At 44.3% G+C, this 26954-nt stretch overlaps 1 protein-coding gene across 4 annotated transcripts in view; it reads right to left on the bottom strand.

Annotated features, from left to right (window-relative positions):
- Positions 1-26954, bottom strand: part of ubac2 (UBA domain containing 2) — a 207020-nt gene that overhangs the window by 44029 nt on the left and 136037 nt on the right. For all 4 annotated transcript variants that reach the window (XM_072258839.1, XM_072258841.1, XM_072258840.1 and 1 more), the window contains one exon: positions 7268-7513. In XM_072258839.1, the coding sequence (XP_072114940.1) occupies positions 7268-7513 (246 nt within the window). The remainder of the gene's footprint in view (positions 1-7267; positions 7514-26954) is intronic.

Raw genomic sequence — 26954 nt, 5'->3', positions numbered from 1 at the left:
TATTAAAATCTAAGACCAAATAACAGAGATCATGGGATCTGATGCCTGTTTTAAGGATCTGGACAATCCCACATAGCATTATTTTCAGAAAAGGCAGATAATGCTTATTTTAAGACATCTCCTGCAAGTGAAGACAGGCATCCAGATCAAACAACCACCAGAGCTACTAAATCCATGCTCTAAATAATGCCCATCACAAGGTGACTTTCAAATATTGGTAACCCAATGTCAAACAACAATCATCTTTTCACTCACCTAACACAGGCATAATGGGTAAGAACCAGTCCATTTGCGCACCCCCCCCCCCCGCCACATCAGTACATTTGTCCTCTTCCATGGTGTACAGCCATTCAGGAGGAGATTAATGCACTAGTGTCTGACCTTAACTAGCCTTTGCCTTCTGCATTTCAACATGAAGGTGTAGAAGTTGAAGCAGGACTGAACAGGAAAAGGAGAGCATTAAAGACCATAAAAGAAAAATTGCAGGTGATGAAAATCTAAAATAGAAATAAAAGACAGAAATAATGACTGTTTATTGGATGAAGTATTTTCATCCTGAAATGTTAGTTGCAGTTTATTTCCAACAGGTTTAATAAGCCATTGGTCAGACGGTATTTGGAGACAGCAGTTTTGAGGTGTGCATCTAAGAAAGGATGTGTTGGCACTGCAGTTGGTCCAGAGGAATATTATGAGAATGATCTTGGGAATGAGGAGCATCTGATGGCCCTGAGCCTGTATTCACTAGAGTTTAGAAGAATGAGGGAGAGATGTAATTGAAGCCTACCAAATATTGAATAGCCCAGATAGAGTAAATGTGAAGAGGTTGTTTCTATTAGTGGGAGAGTCTAGGACTAGAGGGCACAGGCTCAGAATAGAATGACATCCTTTTAATACAGAGATGAGGAGGAATTTCTTTAACCAGAGGGTGGTGAATCTGTGGAATTCATTGTCATAGACGACTGCAGAGACCAAGTCATTGGGTCAAGGGTAATAGTTTCTGGAATAGTAAAGGTCTCAAAGGTTATGGGGAGGAACAGGAGGAGAATGGGACTGAAAGAGAACATAAATCAGCCATGATCAAATAGTGGACTAGAATCCGTGGGCTAAATGGCCCAATTCTTTTCCCATATCTTATCATCTTTTATGCAGCCTGATCTGCAGAGCATTTCCCACATTTTCTGTTTCACTTTAGAAACTGGAGGGTAGCAGAAATACAGACTAAAACAAGTACAAAGTGATCCATCTTTTATTAAAATCCATATGCCTTTCCCTCTGAGAAGATAATTAAAATATTATATTATCTCCATGACAGCCAGCTCAACGTTTTTTTACTAACGCCATTCCTGCCAAAACCAGAACAGCAACTTGATATTGATACTCAAAATTAAAGTCCAGGCAAGTGATAATTTGCTATGGTTTGTCAAATGCAGTTTGGAAACTAACTTCTGCACACAGCAAACCTGCTGCAATCAAATCTAACACTGTGATCAATTAAACATTGCCAACTACTACTTAAAGATGATTAAAAACATCGTCTGGATGACTAGCATGTGGAATTCTTGTCTGGTACTGATTTTAATCATATCATCTGAAAATCAGAAAATTATGTTGAAAATTGTATCCTAAAGATCGTGGTCAATTCAAAATTGCACAAATTTATGAATAATTTTATAATTGACTGTGGAGTTCAGAATTAAGGAAATTTGCAAAACAAAAAGTCAACATGAGGAAAACACATGACAAGCATCTGGAATCAAAGATGGTGGTGGAAGCAGATTCAACTGCAGTCTTGAAGTTCTGGGATGATTGCTGTTTGAAACAGCCATCCAGATTCGATGGGCTGATTCATCTCTACGTGTGCCATACTATCCTAATGGACCAGTGAAAGGTTTGAAACCTCAGACATAACAGCACATTAGAAATGCAAGAAGTTGCAGAGGGTAGTGGACTGTCATTACTGGCATATCCCTCCCCACCATCAGTAGTATCTACAGGATCTGCAACATCAAGGCCATGCCACATTTTCTCAACTACCAGGCAGGAACTGTTGTAGCCAGTCTCACACCAACAGGTTCAAAAACAGCTATTTCTTTTTAACCATTCATTTCTTGAACCAACCCTAATTACCAGATAAGCAACACTATGACCACTTTGATCACTTTGCACTAAAATGGACTTTGTATATTTTTGGTCCTAATTGTGTTAGGTGATGTGGCTACAAGTAAGATTTTCAATGCACCTGTGCTTATATGTATTTGTACACACAACAGTAAACTCGACTTTCGAAACAAAACAGACGCAATGGCTCAAGTCTGCAAACACCGAACTTTTGTGTTGAAATTAGAAAGCTGTAAAAGACCTAAATGGAACAATTCAGAAGCTAGGGAAGTAGTTCAGGCTTTCAACCAATAAACTAATGAGAAGCATTATAGAAGCATGATTCTAAAACTGAGGCAAACAATTGTCTTGCAGTGGACAGTGTATTGCACCTGGAGGGATGATACAGTTCCGATACAATGTTAAACAATCCGGGAGGATATGACAGATCCTATGGAATTGCTCGTAAAATGACAGGGGTGTTGTTTAAAATATCCTGAACAATATTTCTCTCTCTTCATTACAAATGTGGCTACTTGTCAAAAAGTACGTCACTGGCCGCACATGCTCTATCTTATTCCCTATCGGATTCCATCATCTGCAGCCCTATGTTGCTACCACTTACCAACTCTCAGCCTCTGTTGCTGTTTCTACTCTTCTCTCCTCCATTTACCTATCACCTCTCCTCAACCGGATGAACCTACTGTCGGAAATAGGAGGGATTTGAACAAGAGGATAAAAACTTTTAAGCTGACTTAAGCCAGTAAACACAGGGATGAAGGGCAAATGGGGTCTGGTATTAGCTTCAAAAGCTGACGAAAAGCTGATGTGGACAAAGTTACAAGAAAGGGTGGGTTCTAGAAGTAACTAAGCCGAGATGTGGCTGAAAGAGAGGTGTGTGATGTCAGAGAGGTGAATATCAACATGCTTGATGAAAAGAGGATAAGAATTTCATTAAGACACAAGAAACTGCAGACAGTGCAAATGTGGAGAAATACACTAAAGAGCCAGTTGACTTTTCACTTCCCACCACTGTTGCTGACTAACCTGTGGAGTTACTTCAGCCCCTTTTGTGTGCTGTTTAAGAATTTAACAGCATTGCATCATGATTACAATTAAATTTGCTTCCATTCATGATACAAGATGCTTAAAGTGAATGGTGTAGAGGCACTTGTGTAAATTTGGATGATGGAGGAAGGTTAATAAAGCTGAACAACAAGAGTTTGGTGGAGAAGGCATATGGGACACATGAACAGCAACATAAACCTGTTCATCAAAGCAGCTTGTTCCTGTTGCAATTTAACAGTACCATCACTGGTTTTACTGGAACCCCAGATGCTCTATAGCCAACAACTATATGACACTCTCTGACTTCTGAAGTTGAATGATCTAAATTGTTAACGTTACCTATCTGGCTCACAGAATAATGTTTGCAGCATTTCCTATTTTTATTTTTAGATTTTCTTTTGCTTTTTAGTCAGATGAAACTATTTTAAATCATTATTAAGCTTTAAAAGAGCACAAAGTATCAAACAGTAAAACAGAAGGCAAGTTCATTTGTACAGAACCAGTAGTGTCACACTCTAGAGTACTTGGCTCTATGTTAACAGTATGCAGACAGCTGGAAATGATGCAACCCAACAACATTACACGACCTATGAGGTTCCAATTATCAGGAAAGAGTAACTGAAGCTCTTTTTCAAGGAAAGCAAAAGCTGTGGACTATACCAGCGGCACGCAGAACTGCTGACACAAAGGATATGTTTTCACTTTTTGTAGGATGTGGAAGAGCCCATAATAAGGAACATAAATACAAGGCAGTCATTAATAAAGTTATGCACACCATGGGGGGGATTTTCAAAGACTGCTGAGGATGCAGAATTTATTGGTATGTGGAGTAATTATAGTGAGCAGTACCAATGTACAGTAAATAAGGGAAGTTAGATAAATTGGTAAGAGAAAAACAAAGTTTTGATAAAATGAAATGCAGTTTGGTGGGAGGAACACATTTGACACACCAACACCAGAAAAGAGCGGTTGGTTAAATTGATGTTTGCCTTGTACTTTCTGTCTGAAAATAGATTAACTAGTTTTACTATAACTTCAGATCAATTCACAAAACAAAAAATTAAGACTCAAGTTTTATGCACACTGTTACCAGTTAAAATCGTTAACTTTCTCTGTGGGTGATGCAAATTATGACTGCAAGCATTGTGGTAGTCTGACTTCATGGAATATATAGGTGGGGTGCATTGGGATAAGATAAGGGACTTGATGCAGTAAGTGGAAACAGTGATGCCAAAATTTTATCATGAAAGTGCTTCACATTACATCAATTTGAGCTGAGTTTAAGCGTGCGAGTGCATTCAGGACTCATTGTGTAGTCTAAAAGTTACTGGCAGGGCTTTCAGAAATAAAGTCAGAAAACCTTATTACATTTTCAGGGTGAGGCACACTTTTGCTTTCTTCTACTGATAGCAGCTGATGCTGGGTCAAATATTAATGGGAAATCAGAGAATAACAACATCTATAACCATAACCCCTTATCAGTCACGATCTCCTTCACTGACAGAACAGGTTCATGAGTCACAGAGAACAGAAGTAGACACCGCCCCATCACGTCCTTTTTGCCTGTCTATACTGATTCCATTTGCTTGCGTAAGGACTGTATGTTTCTACACCTTGCTTATTTTCACCTGTCTAAATTTCTTTTTAAACATAGTGAATGTATCTGATTCCATTAACTCCGGATACCTGTGTAAAATTCTCTTTTCTCAAACTTACTTTAAAAGTCCTTCCCTCACCTTAAAGCAGGCTATCTGTTCTTGATGATCCTACTATCTGACTACTTACCCTATCAATGCCTCTTTAAGCTTTATAAACTTCTACCAGGTCATCTGTCACCCTCCTCTGCTCATGGGAAACAAGCACAGCCTGTCCAATCTCTACCTGTGATGAAAGTTTCCCAATCCACATAATATTCTGGTGGTTTTTTTTTCTTCCCTCTCCCTCTCCCTCTCTCTCCCTCTCCCTCTCTCCAGCCATATCCTTCCTATAGCATGGTGACCAGGACTCCAAGTATGGTCTGAGTGTTTCCTAAATTTGCAACAGAACACTTCCACTTTTATATTCTATGAAGGCAAGTATACCATATGCTTTTTTCCTATATACATGTAGCATCATTTTCAGGTAACTGTACACTTGAACCTCAATTATTTGACTTCTTGAAGTGTATTACATTTCATTTTTGGGCTCAAGTTCCATCTGCCAATGCTCCACCCAACTTTCCATCTGATTTATATCCTGCTGCAGACTTAAGCAACCTCTTCCTCACTATGAACAGCACTACCAATTTTTGTGTCATCCACAAACTTAAGCATTCTTCCACCAACTATATCCAAGTCGTAAAATACACGTCACAAACAACAAAGGTCCCAGCACCGACCCCCGTCGTATACCACTCGTTATAGACTTCCAAGCAGACAAGCGTCCTCCCACCATTACCCTCTGTCGTCTGTCACCAAGCTGAGGGTTTCCTCCTTTACCTTTCAATCGAGTGGGAGGGGGAGGGATGGGGGGGGACAGAGAGAGGAAATACTGTTGGATAATTGTAGTTCTCTCCAGCAGTACGGTGCTTAGCATGCCTTAGTGATTGACTGATAAGTATTATCAACATACTACTAAAACTCTCATGCTCTGTCTGTCTGTTTGTGACCTCCAATTAGCGCAAACAGTGCATTACAGCGGCACTTTTTTTGGCTAAATCGAATTAAAATGCGCTAACTTACAGAATGCAGGCAAAGTTCAGGGTTATATATTCGTATAAAATTGCTCATCTGCAAAAATCAACAGGCTCCCTTTTAACCCGACAGCTGATCTGCTATCATGGAAATCAGGACGCGACAGCCATGTGTACGGCCAGCCTCAGCAGTGACACATACCGGAGCAAAATGGCAGGGCAGTACTATTTCGAGGGGTCACATTCTGCTCATCACCATCAGCATGTGCAGGATTGGGACAGATCTAACTGCCACCCATCAATAAGAGATAATTAAATCTTATTGTAATGACGTACTCCGTGACACCTATAAAACCCTCTGCTGCACTCAAAGGACAGTGATGACTATATCACATTCATTTAGGAGAGTGCCAACCATGTCATCAAGAATAATCAGCATCCTTTGGTGTTACTGCTTCGTACCTTCTATCCAGCATTAGGGTTAAAAAAAAAATGGTCAGCCTAATTATGCCATGTGGAGAGGGAAAGGGGACATTATGGTCAAGAGATGACGCCAATCGTTGTCGAGAAGCGGCAAGGAGAGGGAGAGAACAAGAATCAGATGAGGCCAGGGCCGCACGACTCCAGGATCAAAGAGTCAGGACAAAAAAAGATGACAGAAGAAGAGACAGATGAGGAGAGGCATGCACGTTTCCAGGATCAGAGACAAACAACAAATAGCAGAAGAGATGAAGAGACGAGGGATGAAAGGACTGCAGGTCTCCAGAATGACAACAAGAGGCACAAGGGTGGCACATAAACTAGAAATGATGCCATCAAAAGTGTCCTTCGTTAAACGAGGAGGAGCTATATTTGCTTTGCTACGTGTTGTTCTTCTTTAATAAACTGAGGTTTTCTACTTCAGTTTCCAAAGCAAAGCATTCAGGAAAATTTAATGTTCATTCTGGTCACATCAGACTGCACTATTCTCTCAAAGGGTGCCCCAACGGGTCACCCCGTTGTCTAGTTCTGCTTGTTTAACTTCCTCATTAACCATTTTCTATATTTTATTCTTTATAATACTCCAATAAAGTAATCTCTTATAGCCTTTAATATGTGTACAGTACCTCCTTTGCCGATATCTTTTGCTGCTAAATTACAAAAGAACAAAGGACAAATTAAAAAAAATATTTTTTGCTACAGTTGGGTCTGGAGAAAATTCAAAAAGTTCAAAATTCAATAAAAAATGAAATAGGAATAATGCTGATAGAAATAATGAAAGGATGATGAAGGCTTGCATTGAACATAAGACACTGCACAGGGTGAAATGGATTGCCCCTATATTGTAAAATACCCTGCAAGTACCCTGCCAATGACTGAGGCAAATAGAAACACATGGGGAAGAGAAGAAAAACTGAACCAAATCTGGTCCATAATCACAGTGACTGCTACCTGTCCTCGATGCCTCCTGTTGTTCTGATTCAGTTGAGCCAGCATGATTTGTTGATCCAGGAGTTCGGCCCTCTGTTGCCTCTGAATCTCCAGCGTTGCACCCATTCCAATGGGAGTCTCATGGGTGGGATCAGCAGACGATAAGAGAGGTTCGAGGGTAAACGAGGCACATCTGGCCACCCATTTGGGTACGCAGAGCAACTGTTGCACCCTCAGCACATTACATTGGTACATAATCCCAGAGAGCTGTAGAAGATTGAAAGACAAATTGTTATCATGATAAATCCAAACAACCTGTTGTGATTACTAAGCAGAAGAACTTAACAATAGAACAAGCATAAATAATGTTTCTTTGTCTACAGTCTTGCATCTTAGGTTCACATGACATATCAGGAATGTTTTGTTACAAGAATCACCCCTTGTAATAATGATCAGGGTAGCACAGACAGAACCTGTAATTACTGACAAATACCTTTATTGTTGCAACGGAAGAACTCATGAACTTACACAACTGAATACCTGTGTGCACACCTACTAAGATTTCCTGACTTTCCATGAACAGTCAAAGAAAAGAAAATATAATACCAGAAAGGAGCTTCGGCTGTTGGCTACATGTACCTTGTAATCCCGTTCTGAACCTCCATGTCTGTGGGGTACTTCACATCCATGATAGTTAGCTTCTGGAGAGCTATCGCTATCTTGTACCTGAAAACTTCTGGTTTTACATCCATTCCTTGACTGACCTTTAACACCTTCTTATTGGCTCTAATCCAGAAGTGACAAAACTAGTAATTTACAGCTCTTCATTCTCTTCAGTAACCAGCCTGTATACCTCAGGGCAGACCCCAACAGTCACAAACCTGCATGTTATATCCAACCAAAGAACACCTCACAAATCACTTCTTATTTGGAAATGATCCCTCAACGTCAGCAAGACGAAAGAACTGATTGTGGGTTTCAGGAAGGGTAAGACGAAGGAACACATACCAATCATCATAGAGGGATCAGAAGTGGAGAGAGTGAGCAGCTTCAAGTTCCTGGGTGTCAAGATCTCTGAGGATCTAACCTGGGCCCAACATATTGATGTGATCATAAAGAAGGCAAGACAGTGGCTATCCTTTATTAGGAGTCTGAAGAGATTTGGCATGTCAACAAGTACACTCAAAAACTTCTATAGTTATACCACGGAGAGCATTCTGACAGGCTGCATCACGGTCTGGTATGGAGTGGCTACTGCACAGCACCGAAAGAAGCTGCAGAAGGTTGTAAATCCAGTCAGCTCCATCTTGGGCATTAGCCTACAAAGTACCCAGGACATCTTTAGGAAGCAGTGTCTCAGAAAGGTAGCGTCTATTATTAAGGACCTCCAGCACCCAGGGCAGGCCCTTTTCTCACTGTTACCATTGAGTAGGAGATACAGAAGCCTGAAGGCACACACTCAGCGATTCAGGAACAGCTTCTTCCCCTCTGCCAACGGATTCCTAAATGGACATTGAAGCTTTGGACACTACCTCACTTTTTAAAAATATACAGTATTTCTGCTTTTGCATATTTAAAAAAAATCTATTCAATATATGTATTTGATTTACTTGTTTATTTATGTTTTATTTTATTTTTTTCTCTCTCTGCTAGATTATGTATTGCATTGAACTACTGCTGCTAAGTTAACAAATTTCACATCACACGCTGGTGATAATAAACCTGATTTTGATTCCAATAGATTACCTGAGACGTCACTGCGTCCATTTTAAGACACTGAGTTAAGATGGGCCAAGTGGCTGTCTCTTTGAGCTCGTCAGAGGAACAACTTAAATTCCTCTCTCAAATGTTTTTTCCCTCTTTTCAAGATGGTTGGGGTTCTACTGAGATCCTGATCTGCAAGTGGCACTCAAACTACATTTTTTCCCCACGGTGGATGAGTTCCCTTTCCTGGAGCTCACTGGCCCACCGTTTTCTGACATTCTCCAGGTGTGGCTTGGGAGATGGTGCCTCCAGGTTGCGGCCCTATGGATTGACCGATTCCAGGCCGGTGTTGCTGACTGAGGCATCGCGGGAGATGGAATATCAGGATTTTGCTGCGGTGAATGTATTATCAGCGGTCACTGTGGTTGAGCAGTGATACTAACCATCTCTCTCAATGGTGGGGAGAGTTTGCTGCCAATTCTCCATTTGGGGAGTCTCAGAATCAAAAACAATGTGGAAGACTGTAATATTGTAATAGCAACATCAGTCTCCCCTTTTGCTGTGAAAATGGGTGATACCTCTCTGGGGGGAGGGAGGGGGGAGAGGAAGGAGAGGGGGGAGAGGAAGGGCAGGGAGGGGGAAGGGTGAGAGAGAGGGAGACTGTGGCATGTCGAACTGTCAGGTAAAAAGTAGTTTTTGTTGACTGCAGATCATGGTCTCTTTGGGTGCTTTGCTGTTGCTTGGTGGGTGATGGGCACTTACGCTGTTTGCTGAAAAGGGCAGCAGGGAGGTTGATGCATTGTTGCTTGCTGCTGCTGCTTATGCAGGGGAGGGGTGAGAGGGGTCTTTGGGGTTCTAACGTTTTTCTGTTGTTCATTCTTTTGGGGTTCTTCTATTTTTTGTGGACATCTGCTAAGACAAGTATTTCAAGTTGTATGCTCTTTACGTTCTCCTATGACAAACAGAACCATTTGATCAATCCAAGCAAAAAGCTCACAAAATGAAGGACATTAGACAGTTCCACAAAATGGCAGCCTCCATTCCCTACCACACGGCAAGAACAAAGACAATTAGTCTTTCTGCTTCCACTGTCCTTCATTCATTTGAATTGAGTGACTATAGTTCTTTCTGGCCCTCAGTTTAGTGGACAACCAGATTCCATATGAATTGGAGAGGGACTCCACAAAAGAGGGGAAAGTGTTCACGTCAGACAGTCTGGCTTTCTGAACTTCAATGACTTTTGCACACAGTTATTTTCAAAACAATCAGCTGTCAGTTTGATTGAATGGTTCAATAATGAGGTGAAGAGAGCTATAGAGCAAATAGATACCTACTGCTAGTGTACGAGGTTAGGAAGGTGTGGTTTATAATCTAGTTTTGTTCAGAGGTGGGAGCCTGGTGGTCAACAGTACCAGGCAATAAACATCTCCAACAACAGAGTCTAAACAGTTACACCTCTGACATCGAATGGCATTCCCATCACCAACTCGCCCACCTTCCCCAACAGCGTTCTGGTAACCATCACTCAACAAAGCAACAGATGCAAAATGCTGGGGGAACTCGGTGAATCAGGCAGTACCTACGGAGGGAAATGAAAAGCTTACATTTTGGGTCAAGTCTCACCAGAATCAACCAACTAGAAATTGTGATAATGAGAGCAGATTGAACGCTATAGATTGTTCAGTGACCTCCTTTCCACCACCATTATCTAGAAGTCACAAATCAGGACTTTGATGAGTGCAGCTGTAACAATTCTTATAAAGATTAATGTTACTCAGGTCAAAACAGCCTGCTTGCTGGTCACCTTAACTATCTGAACATTAATTCTCTACACCAGCAGCAAACACTTCCCGCGGTGCATACCACAGCAATTAACCATCTTGGCTATTTCCACAGCACCTCCAAACCCATGACCTCTATTGTCAAGAAGGAAAAGAGCAGCAGGAGCATGGATAGTGCACCACCTGATAGTCCCGTTCTACTCATTTTGTCTTTTCTTAAAATTACTGTACGCCACCTTTCTTTCATTATAACTGGGTCTGCAACTTCTTCTTGATTGGTGGTGTGGAAGTACCTTCACCATGGGTATGGAATCAATTCAAGAAGGCACCTCAGCATCACCTTACCAAGAGCAATTAGAGATGAGCAATAAACAATGGCTTTGCTGGAGGTACATAGATCCCAAAAACACAAAAAAATAAGAGCACTATCTAAGGTAAGACCTTGGTGAGTTTCTGGTTGATGATGATAACCAGAATGTTGATGGTGGAGATGGGGAAGTTGGTGATGGGAATACCATTTGATCTCAGGGGTAACTGTTCAGATTCTCTTGTTGTAGATATTTATTGCCTGGTATTGTTGACCACCAGTCTTGTACCTCTGACTAAAATTTGCATCGTAAACCAGACATTACTGATCTCTTACAGCAGCAGTAGAAACCTATTGCTTCTGCAGTAATCTTCTGATTGTTAAACCATTCAATCAGACTCACTGCTGGGTGGGGGAGTACTCGTGGAGCAAAAGGCATGGATGAAGTATTAAACCTTGATAAGAGAATACTGTTAACATGGTAAAGGAGGAGACAATTGGAAAATTTGAAAGAATAACAGAAGTAGGAGGTACTTATACTAATACATCTTCCAAATAGAATAATTAACTGATCCATATGTGATGCATTCTGAAGTGCTGATGAACATTGCAAAAGTTCCTGTCATAATCTAATGCACTATGAATATGGGGTGCTGCCAGAGAACTACAAACATATACTCTGCTTAAAAAGAGAAGATGGGTATCTAACCTACAGCAAGATAACCATTCTATTAAAATTAATTAATAAGTGTAGCAATGTGCTACACACAGAGCTAGAAATAACGACACACAGTCTGTAAGTTGCACTTGAGACTACTTTATTCAAACTTTACAGCACTGGCTTTTACGCAGTTCCGTTCCCGCCCTCTATGGGTGGAAATGACGTCAGAGGTGCATTACAAAAGTCTCTTCCCGCGTGTGGACTTTCTCCCCTTGCTGGTGAAGAAGGAGGCCCAGCACCATTTTGGGGCTGGCCTCTCTGCCGATGTGCGCGCCATTTTGAGAGCCAGTTCGCCTGCGTAGAAAGTGGGTCACCACATAACCCCCCCCCCCCCAAAACTGGCGATACACCCCCCCAGTGTCCACAGTCTGGATCAGTCTCTGTTTGGGCGGTCTGCCTCTGCGCCACGGTGCCTGACCTCGACTGGCTGCGCCAAGTCCACATGGATCGGTTTGAGCCAGTCCACCGTGAAAACCTCTTCTTTCCCCCCAATGTCCAGAACGTACGTGGACCCATTGTTCCTGATCACCTTGAACGGCCCCTTGTACGGCCGCTGTAGCGGAGCCCGGCGTGCGCCCTTTCATACAAATACAAATTTACAGTTCTGCAGGTCTTTGGGTACGCAGGTCGGGATCTGTCCGTGCTGTGAAGTCGGTACGGGGGCCAGGTTGCCGAGCCTTTCGCGTAGTCTGTCCATGACTGCTGTGGGTTCTTCCTCTTGCCCCCTTGGGGCTGGTATGAACTCTCCTGGGACGACCAGGGGTGCACCGTACACCAGCTCGGCCGACGAGGTGTGCAGACCTCTTTGGGCGCTGTGCGGATTTCGAGCAGGACCCAGGGAAGCTCGCCCACCCAGTTAGGCCCTTTCAGGCGGGCCATGAGAGCCGACTTCAAGTGATGGTGGAAGCGTTTCACTAGTCCGTTCGATTGTGGGTGGCAGGCAGTTGTGTGGTGTAGCTGTGTTCCCAACAGGCTGGCCACAGCCAACCACAGGCTGGAGGTGAACTGGGCGCCTCTGTCAGAGGTAATGTGGGCCGGTATCCGGAAGCGTGTTACCCAGGTTGCAATCAGCGCTTGAGCGCAGGAATCAGCGGTGGTGTCGGTGAGAGGGACCGCCTCTGGCCATCTCGTGAACCGGTCTACCATAGTTAGGAGATACCATGCTCCTCGTGACACTGGCAGGGGCCCCACGATATCCACATGAGTGTGGTCGGACCTCTGGCGGGTGGGTTCGAACTGCTGCGGCGGGGCTTTGGTGTGCCGCTACACCTTGGCTGTTTGGCACTGCGTGCACGTTTTGGCCCATTCGCTGACCTGTTTGCCAAGTCCGTGCCACATGAACCTGCTGGAGACCATCCAGACGATTGTCCTGATAGATCGGTGCGCCAAGCTGCGTATGGAGTTGAAACCTCGCCGCTGCCAGGCTGCTGGGATGATGGGGCGAGGTTGGCTGGTAGCCACGTCACACAGGAGGGTCCTCTCACCTGGGCCTACGAGGAAGTCTTGCAGCTGCAAACCCGAGACTGTGGTCCTGTAGCTGGGCATCTCGTCATCTGCCTGCTGCACCTTCGCCAGTGCTGCATAGTCCACCCCTTGGGATGGGGCCTGGATAGCTGGTCTGGAGAGTGCATCCACCACGATGTTGTCCTTTCCCGAGACATACTGGATGTCCGTTGTGTACTCGGAGATGTAGGACAGATATCGCTGCTGGCGAGCCAACCAGGGATCGGACACCATCGTGAACGCGAAGGTCAACGGTTTGTGGTCCGTGAACGTGGTGAACGGCCTGCCTTCTAAGAAGTACTTGAAATGCTGGATTGCCAGATACAGTGCCAACAGCTCCCGGTTGAAGGCACTGTAACTTGAGTTTGGGTGGACGTAGGTGCCTGAAGAATGCCAGGGGTTGCCAGTGCTCCTCGATGAGTTGCTCCAGCACCCCACCGACTGCTGTGTTGGATGCGTCCACTGTGAGGGTGGTTGGAACATCTGTTCTGGGGTGCACCAGCATTGCAGCGTCTGCCAAGGCTTCCTTGGCTTTAACAAAAGCGGCTGCGACCTCTTTGCCCCAAGTAATGTCCTTGCCTTTACCCGACATCAGAGTGAACAAAGGGCGCATAGTACAGGCTGCTGAGGAGAGAAAGCAGTGGTAGAAGTTCACCATACCAATGAAATCCTGCAGGCCTTTGACTGTGTTGGGCCGGGCGAAGTGGCGGATCGTGTCTACCTTGGCGGGCAGAGGTGTTGCCCCGTCTTTGGTAATTCTGTGGCCCAGGAAGTCGATGGTGTTGAGTCCGAACTGGCATTTGGCCGGGTTGATCGTGAGGCCGAAATCGCTCCGGTGGGAGTAGAGCTGGCGGAGGTAGGACAGATGCTCCTGATGACTACTGCTGGCTATGAGGATGTCGTCCAAATAGATGAACACAAAGTCCAGGTCACGTCCCACCACATTTATTAGCCGCTGGAACGTCTGTGCGGCATTCTTTAGACCGAACGGCATTCGGAGGAATTCGAACAGGTGAACGGGGTGATGAGTGCCGTTTTGGGGATGTCTTCAGGGTGTACCAGAATTTGATGGTACCCCCTGACGAGGTCTACTTTGGAAAAGATGCTTGCCCCATGCAGGTTTGCCACAAAGTCCTGTTATGTGCGGCACGGGGTAGCGGTCTGAAGTTGTAGCTCGTTCAGTCTGCGGTAGTCGCTGCATAGTCTCCAGCCCCCAGCTGCTTTGGGCACCATGTGCAGGGGGGAGGCCCATGGGCTGTCAGACCGCCGTATGAACCCCAATTCCTCCATCCTCTTGAACTCCTCCTTCGCCAGGCGGAGCTTGTCTGGGGGGAGCCTTCGTGCGCAGGCGTAAAGGGGTGATCCCTGGGTCGGAATGTGGTGCTGTACTCCGTGTCTGCGCAGGGCTGCCATGCACTGCGGCGCCAGAACAGATGGAAAATCTGCCAGGATTCTGGTGAATTCATTGTCAGACAGTGTGATGGAGTCCAGGTATGGGGCTGGCAACTTGGCTTCACCCAGGGAGAACGTCTGGAAAGTCTTGGCATGGACCAGTCTTTTCCCTTGCAAGTCAACCAGCAGGCTGTGAGCTCGCAAGAAGTCTGCCCCCAGAAGTGGTTGGGCCACGGCGGCCAGTGTGAAGTCCCATGTGAACCGGCTGGCACTGAACTGCAGCTGCACTGTGCGGGTACCGCAGGTCCGTATTGTGCTGCTGTTTGTGGCCCTCAGGGTGTGGGTGTCATACCCCATCGGGGGTAAGACACTGATTTCTGCTCTGGTGTCGACCAAGAAGCAGCGTCCCGACTGTTTGTCCCAGATGTACAAGAGGCTGTCCTGGTGGCCAGCCGCTGTAGCCATTAGCGGCGGCTGGTCCTGGCGTTTTCCAGGAACTTGCCAGACGGGCAACAATGGCAGACTTCTGTGCCCCACCGCTGGTGGTAGAAACACCACTGTTCATTAGCCTCCTCATTCCTGCTTCTGGGTTGTGTGCGCTCCGTTGCCGGGCCTGGTCTGGCCTGCTGTTGGGCGTGTGTGGCTTGGTAATCTGATCGACGGACGCCCCACTCTCCCTCTTGGCTTTCCACAGCACATCTGCCTGGGCCACCACCTTCCGGCAGGGGGGGTCATTGAAATCTGCGTCGGCCAGCAGCAGATGTATGTCTGTGGGCAGTTGCTCTAGGAACGCCTGCTCAAACATGGGGCAGGGCTTGTGTCCTTCAGCCAAGGCCAGCATCTCGTTCATTAATGCTGACGGCGGCCTGTCTCCCAAACCGTCCAGGTGCAGCAAGCGGGCACCTCGCTCACGCCATGAGAGGCCAAAGGTCTCTACGAGCAGCGCTTTGAATACTGCATATTTGCCTTATTCCGGGGGTGACTGTATGAAATCCTCAACCTGGGCGGCTGTCTCCTGGTCAAGGGAGCTCACCACGTAATAGTAACTCGTGGAATCAGAAGATATCTGCTGAATCTGGAACTGGGCTTCTGCTTGGTCAAACCACATGTGTGGTCGCAGCATCCAGAAAGTTGGCAGTTTTAGCGAAACTGCGTGAACAGATAAAGAGTCGATCATCTTTGGTCCAAATCCCGTTTGGACCATTGGGGTCACCAATGTAGCAATGTACTACACACAGAGCTAGAAATAATGACACACAGTCTGTAAGTTGCACTTGAGACTAGTTTATTCAAACTTCGCAGCACTGGCGTTTACGCAGTTCCGTTCCCACCCTTTCCAGCCGGAAATGACGTCAGAGGTGCATTACAAAAGTCTCTTCCCATGCATGGGCTTTCTCCCCTTGCTCATGAAGGCGGCGGCCCAGCACCATTTTGGGGCTGGCCTCTCTGCCGATGCGCGCGCCATTTTGAGAGCCGGTTCGCCTGCGTAGAAAGTGGGTCGCCACATAAGCAAAGTTGTTCAAATTCTGGAGTAGGCAAAATGCTTTTATTTTAGATTCAACACTAACTGTCACTTTCATGGAAAGTCTCTGCATCTTTTGATAAGTATCATACACATTATTTATTTTAATTTGTACATCATAATCTAAATTAACCTGAAATAATACCAGATGTGTGAATTAAACAAAACATTCTGTGTAATTATTACACATAAACTGACATCTCTGCCTGTGAGTCCCTGATTGATGAATTTGGGTTGGCAAATAACCAGGTGATGATTCGCTCAAGTAAAACAATGTTCCATGTGCATAACTGCTCCATTCTCCAAGGAAGAAAGCACAAATTAGATGTAAATTCATCTTTGTGCTTCTATACTTTGGTTCACTCTCTCCACAGACTGAGTCTGAAGTATAATGCAATCTTGTCTCATTATTTCTCAACATCCTCTTTCATTGGCCATAATTAGTGCTCAAAATTTACTGTACTTTCGTTTCCAGCATTTGATTCAATGCCAACAAACAGGCCAACAAAATGAGACATTTTAAATGGATACTCGTGCCAGCCAAATTTAAAAACAGGCCAGCTGCATATCACATTTACTTGAAAGTGTAGCTTAATACTGTACTTGCACAGAATAATCATTTCTTTCCTGTCCATCACAACTGCCGTCAGATTCTTGAACCAACTTGAAAACCCAAACTCTACCTTCAACTATATTTCCCTCAACTTGTACTAATGTTATGTTTATTTTAGTTGCTGTGTAAGCTGCATATAATCTGTATCAATTTAAGCTTAGGTAATGTATGTATATATTTTTGGAAAGGTACTGCGCTGTTGTAAAAAGGAACTAATTTTCATGGCATTTATACGCTGGCTATATCTGCTCATGCCAGCTGGTGTGGCATCCACACCGGACTTTGAGATGGGTGGCTCCAGTTCGAATCCAGCTGGTTCCCTGCACACTTTCCAGGCGTGCCGGGTTGAGCATTGAGCTAGCAATTTAGTCTCATAAAAAAGACAAAAATGGAATAACAACAACCATGTATACTTATGACAATAAATTCAGCCACGTCGGCCCCCTTAAGGAAGAATAAGGTCATCAAACCATAAGAAGTGGGCAAAGGAATCCTTATTCAGTCTTTCAAGCCTGCTTTTGGTGTTGGTTTATTATTATCACATGCACTAAGGTATAGTGAAAAGTTTGTCTTGCATACCATTCATATAGATCAATTCATTACAACAAAATCAGAAGCAGAACCAGGTTTATTATCACTAGCATTTGTCGTGAAATTTGTTAACTTAGCAGCAGCAGTTCAGTGCAATACATGATAACACAGAAAGGAAAAATAAATAAGTAAATCAATACACACATGGTGACATCCGTTAGCCTCGCGAGACCATGGATCTGCACCTGGAAAGTCTTGCTCTGGAGTGTCCTCTCCAGGGCGCAGGCCTGGGCAAGGTTGCCCATGCTGCAAGTCTCCCCTCTCCACGACACTGATGTTGTCCAAGGGAAGAGCAAGGGCCAATACAGCTTGGCAGCAGTGTTGTCACAGGAGTTGCCAGAACGAGGTTGAAGGCAACATCGGACTGCCTTAGGGACTCCAGTTCCGGATATGTCCTCAGGGTTTACTCCCAAAGCCTTTCCCATGAGTGGGTATGGCTGCAAGGCAGCGGAGGTTTGAAATCAGAGTTTCCCTCTCTAATGCACACGTTATATGTATAAAAATAGAAGTGAGGTATTGTTCATAGGTTCAATGTCCATTTAAAAGTCATATGGCAGAGGGGAAGAAGCTGTTCCTGAATTGCTGAATGTGTGCCTTCAGACTTCTGTACCTCCTTCCTGATGGTAACATTGAAAAGAGGGCATGCCCTGGGAAACGGGGTCCTTGCCTTCCTGAGGCACTGCTCCTTGAAGATGTCTTTGGGTACTATGGAAGCTAGTACCCATGATGGAGCCAACTAATCTTATGACTTTTTGCAGCTTCTTTCAGTCCTGTGCACTTCCCCCCTCCCCCCTCCCCCCTGTACCAGACAGTGATGCAACCTATCAGAATGCTCTCCACGGTACATCTATAAACATTTTTGAGGGTTTTAGTTGACAAACCAAAGCTCTTCAAACTCGTAATGAAATATAGGCGCTATCTTGCCTTCTTTATTGTTCAAGTTCTTGGCTCTCAGGAGAACTCAATTTGAACTCTCTACTTCTGATCCCTCTATGAGGATTGGTTTGTGTTCGCTCGTCTTACCCTTTTTGAAGTCCACAATCAGCTCTTTCATCCTACTGACATTCACTGCAAGGTTGTGGCTGCGACACCACTCAACCAGCTGGTATATCTCGCTCCTGTATGCCGTCTCATCTCCATCTGACGATCTTTTGCCCAATGGGAGAGGAGAGAAGAGCGACTGTCTGGGGTGTGTAAGGTCTTTGAGTATTTTGGCTGCTTCACTGAGACAGGATAAGTATAGGGAGTATCCTTGGAAAGTGTCTAGTTTCTGTGATGTGCTGAGCTGTATCATCAATTCACTACAGCTTCCTGCAGTCCCAGGCAGGACAGTTGTCATACCAAGCTGTAATGCATCCAAATAAAATGTTTTCTATGTTGCATTGATAAAAATTGGTAAGGGTCAATGGGGATGTGCTAAATTTTCTTTGCGTCCTGAGGAAGAAGTGCTATTGCTGAGCCTTCTTGGCTGTGGTGTAAACATGGTTTTATCATAACCTGTGATTCTCCAACTAATTAACTAAAGCGGAGACTGATACGTTCTTGATTAGTAAGGCGTCAAAGGCTACAGAGAGAAGGCAGGAGAATGGAGTTGGAAAGGGATAATAAATCAGTCATGATGGAATGGTGGAGCAGACTTGGTGGGCACAATGGCTTAATGCTGTTCCCTTGTCTTAAGGTCTAATTAGAAATCTATCCACTCAGCCTTGCTCTGTACCTCCATAGCTCTCTGTGGGAGGAAATTCCAAAGGCAGACAAAGCACCGAGAGATGAAATCATTCCACATCTCACTCTTACCATGCCACACTGTTACTGTGAGAGAATGCCCTTCTGTTCTGGACTCTGCCAGGAGAAATAATCATGTTACACTTCTGGGCTTGAGTTATGTGTTGTAATGCCCAGCAGCGGAGCTTTAATACTCGTGGGGCTCAGGAGAGAGACGGGAGAGACAGGGAGGATCGGGGAGCGATGGGAGACTGCATGCACATGCCAGAATCTGGAACAAGGATGAATTACTGGAAGAACTCAGCAGGTCAAGCAGCATCCAAGGAGTCTTTGGGTCGAAACCTTTTCTCTGGTTCAGTAAAAATGCCGTGTTCCTTATGAATTATCCAGAAGGCTCTAAATAAGCAGCACCTCATAGCAACGTGTTTTCATTAAATTTGAAGTCAATAGGCATTACCTCACGGTTTAACACTTTCTCCTGAGGGCTAATAAATCGTGATTTCTGGACTGATTTTCATTTATTGTAACCACAGTTTCATTCAGCACAGAAACAGGTCCTCGGTCTATCGGTCCACACTGGGGACAATAACCTACCAAAGCACAGATTTTTGGAAGGAAACCAGAATATTTGGGAAATGCCACATAGTACATGGAGAATGCACAAATCCAATGCAGACAGCACCAGGGCATTGAACCTGGCTCTCCGGAGCTGTTGGCTACGCCACTACTCAAAGCCACCATCTACTAATCATCCCTAAACAGCACTACAGCTTGGTCCCTTCAATATTGAGTCAACCATGTTCCTTGAATCGACCCAAGAGAATAAATAAAAAGTCAGTACATTACTTCCAAAGGACACTAATGTACCAGATGAGTTTTAACAACAACTTCATAGTCATCATTACCAATATTAGTTGAATCTCACCAACTTGTGTGATGGAAGTTAGAGTCATTTTGCTGGTTGGTTTGTCCAATTTGCCTGAATTATAAATCCAGTAAAATATTACTCAGCTACCCTACCCCATAATTTCAGGTCCACTTAACTATAAATGCACAATTATTAACAAATGCCAGAATTTTATTCAAGTAGCTATCAACACAAATGTCTGCAGAATGGGCTTGCTATTGTAATCATGTTTGACTATAGATACAAGTCGGAAAACAGTGACAGCTCTGATTTTCCCCTCAAACCTCTGCAATAAGCAAGGCAGCAGAGCACGTAAGAAACTGAAAAGGTGTGCTGGGAGCAGCCATTTTGAAGTAAAGGCTTACTTTATGATTCAACACTTCCACATTCTCAGCAGTGATCTCTTGTCAAGTTAATCATTCACTTTTACCAAAATTAATTTTATGATGATTTTGATCACATGGAAACTAAAAAAAAAAACACCCACAGAACCCACAGCTTTCTCCAATATTTGCCCAAAAAGAGCCAGATAAAACTGAAATGGAATGCATCCTTTGTGTACAGGGAAAGAGGGGTCAGGTCAGTGGGTTTAACTGGATAACTGTTTAGCTGTAATATTTGATGATTACACCAATAGTGAAAAACAATTAACAGGAAATTGCATCTTCATTCCTTTCTAAAGTTACACCACTTTACTAATCTTTGTTCTTCAACACGTTTACCTACATTGTGGTTTTCAAATAGTGAACAGAAGGCCTGATTTCTAAAAAAAGGGTGCTATGTAAGCTGTGAGGTGACATTTCTTAGGAAATATGAAGTACTGTGACTTCCTGAGTTAACTGAAAGCTAAGTTTGAAAATAGATTAGAAGTCAAAAATCCATATATTAAGCAAAATGATATTGTCTGTGCTTTTGTGTTCAGTTCACCAATTCTTAATATAATCTGAACTTGAATGAATTAGCCACCTTACAGTACATTTGTGAAAACTTTACAGAGCCACTTTTATCTACTAAGTGATCTACTAAGGTTGTGTTCAAGCTCTCTCTCTCTCTCTCTCTCTCTCTCTTTGGCTATCCATCCCATAGGATGATGTTGGTTCCTTTCAGTTAGTGGGGTTTGATATGTGCGTCCTGGAGTAGCTGTACAGGCCGATCCTTGACAGGCACTGCTTGTTACATACTTGGCAGGTGAGGCCTGGAGGGGCAGAAGCTCTATTGTGGCGCTTCCTGTGCCTTTCCTCTGTTGCCTTGTTGAGCTTGTTCTCAGCAGCGTCCATACCTTTTCTGATGGCGTCCCTCCGCTGTGAGTGATCTTGAGCCAGACCCTCCCATGTTGATGGGGCAAGGTCAGCTTTCCTGAGGCTCCTGTGCAGAACATCCTTGTACCGTAGTCACTAGCCTCCTCGTTTTTGGGTACCACTGGACAGTTGGCCGTACAAGATGTCCATGGGCAGTCTTCCATCAGGCATTCTGACAACATGTCCTGCCCAGCGCAGTTGGGCTGACATCACCAAGGTTGAAACTGCTGGCATTCCGGCTCGAGAGAGGACCTCAGTATTGGAAACCTTGTCTCACCAGGTGATCTTCATCAGTGAACGTAGGTGATGCTGCTGCAGTTGGTCAAGCTGGCTTAAGTGTCTCTGATATGGGCACCATGTCTCACATCCGTTTAACACGGTTGATAGGACAACGGCCCTGTATACCTTGCACTTGGTGGCCAACCTGATGTTCTGTGACCAAACTCGATCTTTCAGCTGACCAAAGGCAAGGCAGGCTTTTCTGGTTCTTGACTTAATCTCTACATCCAGAGAAGCAGAGGCTGTTATTATGCTGCCCAGGTAGCAAAACTTGTTGACAACATTGAGTGTCATCAATGAGGACAGTTGGTTCTTCATAGCCTGAGCCAGATGGTACAAAACTTCCGTCATTTTCAGGTTGATTGTCAGTCCAAAGCTTTTGGCTGCACTGGCAAAGCGACTGGTGATCTCCTGCAAGTCTTCGAGAGAATGGGCAACCAGTGCACAGTCATCAGCAAACTGTAGCTCATGCGCTACAATGTCCCTGACTTTTGTTTTTGCTCTCAATCTTGCAAAGTTGAGGAGCCCGCCATCAGCCCTCGATTGTAGGAAGACCCCTGACTTCAGGTCTGATGTGGCACCCTGAAGAACAGCAGTGAAGAACAGTCCAAACAGAGTAGGAACCAGAACACAACCCTGTTTTACACCGTTGTTCATGGAAAATGGGTCTAGCAACTCACCACACATTTTGATGCAGCCTTCCATGCCTTCGTGGAACTGATGGATGATGTTGGTTAGGCGCAGGGGACAACCGAATTTTGGTAGGAGCTTCCACAGGCCATCTCTGCCAACACTGTCAAACGCTTTGGTTAGATCAACAAATGTGACATAGAGACTTTTCTGCTGCTCAACACATTTCTCTTGAAGCTGCCTCAGTGATAAGATCATGTCTACTGTACTACAGCCTGCTCGAAAACCATACTGGCTTTCTGGAAGGATGCTGTCACTGATGTTAGACACCAAGCCCCTAAGGACGATCTTTGCGAGGCATTTTCCCGCAACTGACAGAACAGAGATGCCATGGTAATTGTTGCAGTCTCTCGTCTCCCTCGTTGTTGTAAATGGTCACGATTGATGCGCCTTTAAAGTCTTGTGGTAGTTCCGCAGCTCCCCACAACTTTGTGAACAGCTGGTGCAGGCCTGATGTCAGTGTGTGACCACCATAACTGGTAGATCTCGACTGCGATACTGTCAGGCCCTGGTGCTTTGTTGGGTTTTAGCTGTTTGATAGTTTTGATGACCTTGTGAAGAGTAGGGGGGAGTGTCTAGATTGAACAGTATGGGTAGAGGGTGTATTCTACCCACTGCTTCATTGGTGATGGTTACTGGTCTGTTCAGCAGCTCTTGGAAGTGCTCTTGTCATCTTTCCATGTGCTCTGACTTCTCAGTGAAGATGGATGTACAATCCTTGCTCAGGAGTTGTGAGGTGCCATTTTGATGGACCATACACAACCTTGATTGCTTCATAGAAGCTTCTTGAGTCACTACAGTCAGCAAAGGCTTGTAACTCCTTGGCCTTGTTCGCCCACCACTGGTCTTTCATAGCTCTGAGCTGCCTCTGCAAAGTTGATTTTGCACTCAAAGGCACATTTTTTGGAACTTGAGTTTGGGTGTCGAAGAAGAGCCTGGTGTGCAGCTGCCTTAGTTCTTAGAAGGTCTTGCACAGATTGGTTCTCTCATCAAACCAGTCGTGATGCCTGCGCTTGGCTTTCCCCAAGGTGTCCTGGGCAGCGCTGTAGCCCGTTTGTTTGAAGGCATTCCAGTGCTCAGTAATATTGTCCGGTGGATTCTCAACCAGTCTGCTTAGAGCAGTCTCCATAGAGGATTTCAGGTCATCAGCACACTTGTGATGTTTCAATTTGGTGGTGTTCAGCTTTTTGGGTAGCTTGGCAGCATTCAGTCTGCGTGGAGGTTTGATCGATAGACGTAGGTCCGACCACGCTATCTGATGATCAGTTGAGCACTCAGCTCCACGCTTAACTCTGGTGATACAAATGTCAGAGGTGTCTCCTTCTCGGTGATGACATAGTCAATAAGATGCCAGCTTTTAGATCATGGATGCATCCATGTGCATTTGAGCTTGACTGGCAATCTGAACAGTGTGTTAGTAATGCACAGTTTGTACTCTGTGCACATCAAGAGGAGCAGTAGACAGTTACCGTTACTGTTGCCAACCCCTTGGCGTCCAATCACACCAGGCCACACAGTGGACTCCCTGCCAACCCAAGCATTAACGTCTCCCAGCAACAGCAGCTTGTCGGAAGTTGCCATGCTACTGATGGTGGTTTTCAGCTCACTGTAGAATACCTCCTTGACTTCACTGAGATTAGTCAGATTTGGAGCGTAAACCTTGACCATGGTGAGGTGGCATTTTCCTTGCAAAGGTGTATGCAAGGTCTGGATGCGGTCATTTACAGCAACAGGCAGGGTTGGTAGCTTTGCTGCGAGGCAGTTCTTGATAGCCAAGCACACACCAGATTCTCTTTGTTCTTCTTTGGACCTGCCAGACCAGAAGAATGTGTACCATCCTTTCTCTTCATAAAGTGCGCCCTCTCCAGCGAGTCGGGACTCCTGGAGAGCCGCAATGTCCACTCTGTAGTCTTTGAGCACACGAGCAACAAGTGCAATGCATCTCTCTGGGCGATCTGAGTTCAAGCACTCTTCTAGTGATTTGAGTGAATACACCATGGTTGTAACAGACTTCATTAAAACAACTGTAGATGAGTGTGCCCCCATAAAATCATTCAGAGTCTTCCCCAATCAGAAGCCCTGGATGAACCATCAAATCCAGAATCTGCTAAGGGCCACAACAGAGGCATTCAAGTCTGGAAAACAAAAAAAGCTACAAGATGCACAGGTATGATCTCTGGAAAGATATCTCACAGGCGAAGTAGAAATTTTGGACCAAACCTGGATCAACGAGGGACGCTCAACAGCTGTGGCAGGGCTTGAGTGCTATCACCTATTATAGAGTTAAATCAAGCAACATGGGAAACAGCATGGCTTTTCTTCCAGATGAACTCAATATGCTCACTTTGACCATCAGAACATCGAGAAACCATCGCGAACCCCCACGTCCCCCAATGATCCTATGATCTCAGTCTCCAAAGGCGACGTGCCTTTCAGGTGAATCCACAGAAAACATCTGCACTGGACCATATATTATAGACCTATGCTGATCAAATGGCTTGTGCATTCACTGAGATTTTTAACCCCTCACTTCTGCAGTATGTGGTTTTCACTTGCTTCATGCAGGCTTCAATTATACTGGTGTCCAAGAACAGCATGGTGACCTGCCTCACAGACCATTGCCCAGTTGCACTTACATCCACAGTGATTATGTGTTTTGAGAGGTAGGTAATCAAACATGTCAACTCCTCCCTGAGAGGTGACTTTGATTCACTCTGCTTTGTCTACTGGAGCAACAGGTCCACAGCAGATGCCACCTCATTGGCTCTTCACTCAACCATGAAACATCTGGACAGCAAAGATGCATATATCAGCTCAGCCAGCATTCAATACCATTATCCCCTCAAAACTAATCAACAAGTTCCAAGACTTTGGCCTCAATACCTCCTTGTACAATAGGATCCTGGATTTCCTCACTTGTGTAGACCGCAGTCAGCTTGGATTGGCAAAAGCATCTCCTCCACAATCTCCATCAGTACAGATGCAGTCCTAGCTCTAATCACTTTACACCTGTAACTGTGTGACTAAGCACAGCTCCAATGCCATATTCAAGTTTGCTAATGAAACCACCATTTTGGGCCGCATCAAAAGTGGTAATGAATCAGCATACAGGAGGAAGATTGAAAATTTGGCTGAGTGGTGTCATAACAACAACTTCTCACTCAATGTCAGCGAAACTAAGGAACTGATTATAGACTTCACGAGATGGAAACCAAAGGTCATGAGCCAGTCCGCATCAGAGAATCAAACGATGAGAGGGTTAACAACTTTATTTCCTGGATGTTACTATTTCAGAAGACCTGATCTGGACCCAGTATGCAAGTGCAATTGTGAAGAAAGCACAGCAGCACCTTTACTTCCTTAGCAGTCTATGGAGATTTGGCATGACATCTAAAACTTTGACAAATTTCTATAGATGTGGCGTGAAGAGTTCATTGACTGGCTGCATCACGGCCTGGTATGGAAACACCAATGCCCTTGAAAAGAAAATCTGACAAAAGATAGTGGATTCGGCCAGTACATCATGGGTAATGCCCTCCCAACCATTGAGCACTTCTACATGAAACGATGTCATAAGAAGGCAGCATCCATCATCAGAGATCCCCGCCACCCAGGTCACGCTCTCTTCTTGCTGCTGCCATCAGGAAGAAGGTACAAGAGCCTCAGGACTCACGCCACCAGGATCAAGAACAGTTACTACCCAACAACCATGAGGCTCCTGCATGAAACTACAATCACTTGTCCCATCATTGAAATGTTCCAACAACCAATGATCTTACTTTAAGGACATTTTAAATCTCATTATTAAATGTTCTTGTTATTTATTGCTATTTAGTTATACTTGCATTTGAACAATCCGTTGTCTTCTGCACTGATAGGTTTTTCTTTGATCCTGTTATAGTTACTATTGTATAGATTTGCTGAATATGCCCACAAGAAAACTAATTTCAGGGTTGTATATGGTGACATATCTATTTTGATAATAAAATTTACTTTGAACTTGAACTCCCTCTGCTATCTTTTTGCCCAATAGTTCACATCACTAACCCTTTATCAACTCACAGTCTATTTATCCATTTATGTTTGTATAGTCAGCAAACTTGATTACAATACCCTTGGTCATAATGTGACCTGTAAATTACTTAAGTACCATCACTGATCCCTGAAGCAACAAATTACAGCTTGCCAATAAGAGAATGAGCCATTCTCTTTTTTTTTAAAAAATCAGATAAATAATCCTCTAACTGTACATTACCTTAAACTTCGTGAGCCTATTTTAGATTATAATCATTGATGTGGCACCTTATCAAATGTTTTTTGGAAAACAAAACAGGAAATATCTACTTGTTGACTACAATTTGCCAGTCACAAAATAATCCTCACTATTCCTAATCAAACAACGGCCTTTCTAATATCCTTACATTGTTCCTGGTGAGCATTTTTTGTCTCTTAGCAAAAGCATTTAATTCATTTTTAACAGCTTTCTAGAAGTCATTTTACCCACTTGTTTAAGTTTCACTATACTAGCTTTCCACAGGAAACTCTCTGATAAATTTCAAGTCCTTTTAAAATATCACATTATGCATCCAGGTATCAAATAACCATCTGTGGATGACTCTTTCTGCATCCATTTCAGTCTGAGGAGGTTGGAGAAGTTCCAAATTTCAAAACAGGA

Source organism: Mobula birostris, chromosome 5 (assembly GCF_030028105.1).
Source record: "Mobula birostris isolate sMobBir1 chromosome 5, sMobBir1.hap1, whole genome shotgun sequence".
Classification (NCBI taxonomy): Eukaryota; Metazoa; Chordata; class Chondrichthyes; order Myliobatiformes; family Myliobatidae; genus Mobula; species Mobula birostris.
This window is presented reverse-complemented; position numbering and strand designations above follow the sequence as displayed.